Here is a 6,000-nt window from a genome sequence, read left to right as displayed (position 1 = left end):
CTCTCATTCAATCCACCATCCCTCTACATTTCCAAACTATCTACCTACACTCATTTTTACCCCGTCAGCTCTGCCAATGACCCCACTATCACAATGAATACCTCTTCCCACTCTCATCTCTAGGACTTCATCCAGGCGGATCCTCAAATGTGGAATGACCTCCCATGCCTATTAGCCTCTACTCGCCAAGGCTTCAATAGTGCTCTTACAGCTAATTTCTTTATTCAAGCCTATCCTCCCTAACTCCTTTGCCTCTGCTATCACTCCACTCCCCCACTAAGTTAAACCCTATTTCTGTCTTCCCCTTCCCTTTAGGATGTAAACTCTCAAGAGCAGGGCCCTTCTTCCTCGTGTCCTCCTTCTACTAATGCATCACCCTCTGTACCTCTAGGCTTGCTTCCTAAGCCCTGTTTTTGTGAACCTAGACCCACTTCGCGTTGTCCAGTACCATCACTCTTACTCACTAAAATTTTGTGTAACCTGTTAATTAGTAGATGTCTGGTCTTTGTATAATTATGTTTAGTTGAATAATTTGATATGTAATAAATTATGGATTGTTGCTGTGCGTGTATTGTATACTACTCAAAGTTCATGTACGGCGTTGCAGACCGTATATCAGGATGGAACAGAAGATCCATGTTAGTTTTTGCACAGGTATGCTGACTATAACCAAACCCACCTTGGTAAAAGGCATTAGTGTGCGCAGCTGTAGCAGCCAGCAATATTTGATTTTAGTATGACCCGACTCAATGGTATGTAGTGCTAGATGTAATTGTAAGTTTTGTCAGCCGTGGTTGTACACGTTTCTGTATTTGTGAGTAAAATATTAAAATAGCATCCCATAACAGAAATACAAGTTCTTGAATGTATGAAGATTTTGCTAAAATGTTAACGTTTATGTCAGATTGTAAAATGTCACAAATACTTTGTGCTGAGTTATAGTACAGATGGCACAGAAATTATCAAACTTAAATGTAGCTTTTTTTACAACAATCTTAAAGAAAAAAGCAATTACATGTTGCAGTGATTTCTTTGCCTCGTTCTTGATGTATCACCGAAGGAAAAACAAATGCTCTGCAAGGATTTTAGGGCTAGATTTACTAAACTGCAGGTTTGAAAAAGTGGAGATGTTGCCTATAGCAACCAATCAGATTCTAGCTGTCATTTTGTAGAATGTACTAAATAAATGACAGAGAGAATCTGACTGGTTGCTATAGGCAACATCTCCACGTTTTCAAACCCGCTGTTTAGTAAATCTAGCCCTTAGACCTTTTCACCTAAATCAGTTATTTTCTTGTGTCCATACAAAGGCTACAATCATGATGCAACAATAAATACTATGTAAAATGGAAAAGTAGCTCTGTACAAAATTGAAATATAACGTGTTCCCATCGTGTAAGAAAAAACAGGTTTTGTTTCATCCCTAAACTCTGTACGCGGACTCTCTTCATAAAAGAATAATGCTATACATGCCAGACCATTTCATCTGTTTGCTCGCGCAATCTTCGAGTGACTGACAAATGTAAGGCATAACATGTATTAACAGTATTTCTGTTTTGACAATCGCTTAACAAAAAGACTGACCCAATTGCATTATCATTATTCTTCACAGTTCACATCTTGGACTCTATTGAACCAGGCAAAAAGCATATTTGGCATTTAAAGCACCTTGGGCATTTGCACTGATTTTGCTTATGCTTAAACAATAGCTTTTTTAGATCTGGTATTAGTAAAATGTTAATTTAGAATTGTATTTATGCCATTTGGTGTCCAATTTTATTCTCTGTTGGAACCAAGATCAATAATGAATTATTTAAGTAACAGAGAGATGGGCTGGGGCAGAATGTGATATAAATTAACCATTTAAAAGGAATTTGTAAATGTGTGAGAGTGAGGTTAGGGGACCAATTTGATACACATAAAGGAGAATAGATAAAACCAATTCTGTATATAAATGACAGTTTTTAAAATACATATACCTAGATTTTTCTTCAAAGTGGATTTACCGTTTAAGCCAGTGGTTCCCAAACTGTGTGCCGTGGCTCCGCACAATATTCTAAGAATGCTAATAATGTTCGAGTTACAGTGCCCAGAAAAAAAAAAAGTCTATAGCCCATAAGGGATTATTGATGCAGAGCTTGTAATTGGTCGCGGTCTGGTTTGCTAATGAGTCAATAAATTACTGAAAATGATATGACAACCAGTGGGAAATTCCTGCCTCAACATTGTGAGATAGTTTACTGGATGGCTTAACAACCATAAGACATAGCTAGATGGCAAATGACATTTTCTCCTGAGTTAATAAAAGTCTTGTTTACAACTATTGACCAGAAGAACAAGGCATTTACATGTAAGGCAATGCAGGTTGTTGCTGTGCTAAGATAAATAAGGAATTACATTTATTTAAAAAGGCATATATTACATTTTCACGTTTTGAACGCTGGAATTTATCTAACGTAAAATATTCTTGATCAAAAGTTACTTATGCTACATAAAATCATTAAGACTTATGTTAAAAACTCAATTACATAAGTTAACACAAAGTACCTTAAAAGCTGTCAATTATTAATCAGCAACATAATTAGTATTATTAGGCATAAATTCATTATACTAGTTAACTGGTCGCATTTGTCTAGTTATTCATGAATAAACTTGACTTTAACATACACTGGGAAGCGTTTTGCAGATTATGATTAAACAGTGGCCATTATACCAATGAAATAGGATATTTACAATAAAAAAAGAAATATATGTACCTCTTTAATTAAACACTGGCTCGCATTAATAAACAGTATGCATGATGAATTATGGCCCATGTGTAAAAGGCCGATCATTGAAGGGTAAACATCCTGGTCATGTAGGAGGACACCTTAACACCCACTCAGGTGCAGTGGCTGGTGAGTATGTTCCTGCTGTTAGTAAATACAACCTTATTAAACTCATCCTTTGCAACACTTTATCGGTCATAGCCAAGCTGAGGATAGTGTGTTCACGTTTGTCCATAGTGTTTAAATTACAAATGTCAGCAAACAGTTTATATAATCTCAAGTCTCAACAGGAAGAGAATCATTGTGGTGGGAAAGTCACTTCAGGGCTGATCATCTGAAGGTCCAGATAGCTTGTGTAACATTATCTAGCTTTGTAAAGGTCATTGCAAGATTCTAAATCGGGTCAAAATGGGTCCTGGCCTTTTAGCCAATAGCTTTTCGCAGTGCAGAGGGGTGACTTCCAAATGATTGTCCTGGGAGAATGTAACGATAAAAATCAACACTGTTCACTCCTATTCGCATGGGAATACTGCATATGTTTTGTTTCTAAAATGTCAGTCCCACTACAGAAATGATTCCTGTCCATAGTATGAATGTACATATTCATTATGCTTTCTTGTGGACATCAATGGTTTTCCTAAAATAAAGAAAACATTGATCAATATTTTCAAATATTACACAACATGAAGTATTAATAACAAAGGACCAATATCAAAGAATATAATCAGCCAGGCCAAATATACACACCTTACAATGTATGAATTCAAGCACCGGTTAACATATTTACATAAGAAGGGAATTATTTGAGGAAAATGCATACAGCAGTACAGTTCCTTTTACACTCTTGTCTCTGTTTTAATGCTGTGTGGTTATGTAGGTTCTCCCCCACAAAGTGCGTAAATCTAACCTGAACTTTTGCAAAAGTGGATTTGGACGCCCATAGCAGAAGGCTCCCATGTACACCTCCCAACATACATTCTACTCTCCCTGAATGTCCATAAAATTGTGAATTTCAGAGAGTTCTCTCAAATTCCCATAAGCCACCCTCTCTAATCCTGCTTCTCTTTCTTGTGATTGGACAAGGCCTTTATGACGTGATTCGCGTCATCAGACAAATAATGTGCATTGGACACAAAAAACACAAAGTACAATACAGAAATATGGTAATGTAATGATGATAACAACAACAGAAACAACAACAGAAGAATGCTGAAAATGTCTGCATCAGTGTAAACATATCAATGTAGTAGTAAGAGTGTTTTTTATAGATGTAAGCTGCCTGCTAAACAACTTGCTGTTATTTATCAGGGCTGGTTTCATCCAATCTAGACCAATTGTTTATATAATGCAGTTAGAACTGACAGGAGGTACACTATCAGAGTAAAGTAAAGAGCACTTGGTTTATATGTATGGCAGTGCGAGCTCACTGTAATTTATCATGGTGGGCACGGACATGTCTAGGTGTATATGTACACCTCACCATGAGTCCAATCCATCCAAACAACACCCGATCCACTATTTGTAGCAAGGCCATGTCCCTTTTGACTTTGTACTTCTCAGTTATATTCAGATTGATGCATTAATCTGTGATTTTAAATACAATTTAAGTTAAAGATAACTGTAAAAAAAACTAGAAAATTCTGAAATTCTAGAATTGACATTGTTGTTGGTGAAACTGTAAATGTAGGAAGATGAAGTATAATATTGTGCAATTTGGCTTTCAAATATTAGTACAGACGTAGATATAATCTCCTGTCTGCAGGGCTGACATCAGTGTTGTATATGGACTGCCTACACATAATGGATCCCCAGATTTTTGGGGACCAAACTAATATAAATATAATATATATGTCACTTTGGGGGCCCTTCCAATGACAGTCATATGGGGCATACTAGAAAAGTGCCCTATAAACTAATTGGGGAACAAAGTGGCTGCCTGGAAATTAGATCATTTAATTGTAATGTGTAAATCACCAACAGGGTGCCCGGTATGCATGGCCCTGCTCACAAGATCTGCTCTACAACAAAACAATAACTAACTATACTAGTGATGGCTAACCTGTGACACTCCAGGTGTTGTGAAACTGCAAGCCCCAGCATGCTTTGCCAGCTATCCGCTAGTTATCTACTGGCAAAGCATGCTGGGGCTTGTAGTTTTAAAACACCTGGAGTGTCACAGGTTAGTCATCACTGAACTATACAGTACCCTAGTTACAGTTACACCCTAGTTACTCAATTATAGAAATCACAGCATTTTGAACTACATATACATTCTGTTTATTCTCACTAACTTCTACATCAGTGGTGGGCAACAGACGGCCCTCCACCTCTTTCATGTTGCCCCTCACTGTGCTATGTGAGTACATGAATATACAGCTAAATGAGAGGCACATGTTTTTGTTATGGTTCAGAGCCTCTGCTGTATTGAACCCTATGCCTACTATAAATATATCTGCACTTTTGAATGTGGATACACATGCCTTAATCCAGTTTTGTGTGTACAGTATTTTCAACTTGCACATGTATAGCAACCTTAAAGTGTCATTTTGATATACAATACCTCTTGTTTAAGTGGTTTGTCTTGCTGATGTATACCGTTGGTAGACCCTGAGTTTCCAGCCACCTGTCATAAAGAAATAATAAATGTCTTAGGTAGATGTTTTTGAACATATTAGCCTAAAGTCAGAAGTTATGAGAACCAATAATTAAACATATAAAAATCCACACAGGTGAATAGGACAGATATATATATATATTTCTTTTCTTAAATAATACAGATGAAAAATCATCAACATTGGATTGTCTAACAGCTGTAAGCAATTGTAAAATGTAAAATGAATGACAGCAGCAAGTCAGGTAAAAAATGCAGCAAGAGGCTAAACAGTGAGTGGTTGTGAGATTTGGTGATAAGTTTAGTGACACTGAATGTGCACAAAAACGTAGCTGTTGTCTAATGCAAATTAGAGTCAATTTCATAGGTATAATTCAGATGGATTTAACCATTTTAATAACCACTGTAATATTGTCAAAACCACATCACAAGGTTAGTTCATCATGGCTTGTATATTTTTATGCAGTTCTATATTGTTATATATGTTTTATTTTGTAGTAAAGTGCCTCATTCAAGCCTTATTCTGCCTATTTTTGAGCAGGAAAGTGTATGGATCTGTGGGCCAAGCTGGTGGCATAGGGATACACTGAGCAGTAACTAAGGAGAAAAAAATGGAACTAT

At 36.7% G+C, this 6,000-nt stretch overlaps 1 protein-coding gene across 2 annotated transcripts in view; it reads right to left on the bottom strand.

The window, feature by feature from the left end:
- Window positions 1-2,207: 2,207 nt before the first annotated feature.
- CLIP2 (CAP-Gly domain containing linker protein 2) overlaps window positions 2,208-6,000 on the bottom strand; it is a 124,955-nt gene continuing 121,162 nt past the window's right edge. For both annotated transcript variants that reach the window (XM_075194989.1, XM_075194990.1), the window contains 2 exons: window positions 5,329-5,391; window positions 2,208-3,405 (listed from right to left, as the gene is read on the bottom strand). In XM_075194989.1, coding sequence (XP_075051090.1) covers window positions 3,394-3,405; window positions 5,329-5,391 — 75 coding nt within the window. In that variant the 3' untranslated portion in view covers window positions 2,208-3,393. The remainder of the gene's footprint in view (window positions 3,406-5,328; window positions 5,392-6,000) is intronic.

This window comes from Mixophyes fleayi, chromosome 2 (genome assembly GCF_038048845.1).
Source record: "Mixophyes fleayi isolate aMixFle1 chromosome 2, aMixFle1.hap1, whole genome shotgun sequence".
NCBI classification, from domain to species: Eukaryota; Metazoa; Chordata; class Amphibia; order Anura; family Limnodynastidae; genus Mixophyes; species Mixophyes fleayi.
The sequence above is the reverse complement of the archived record's forward strand: the minus strand, read 5'-3'. Positions and strand labels throughout refer to the sequence as shown.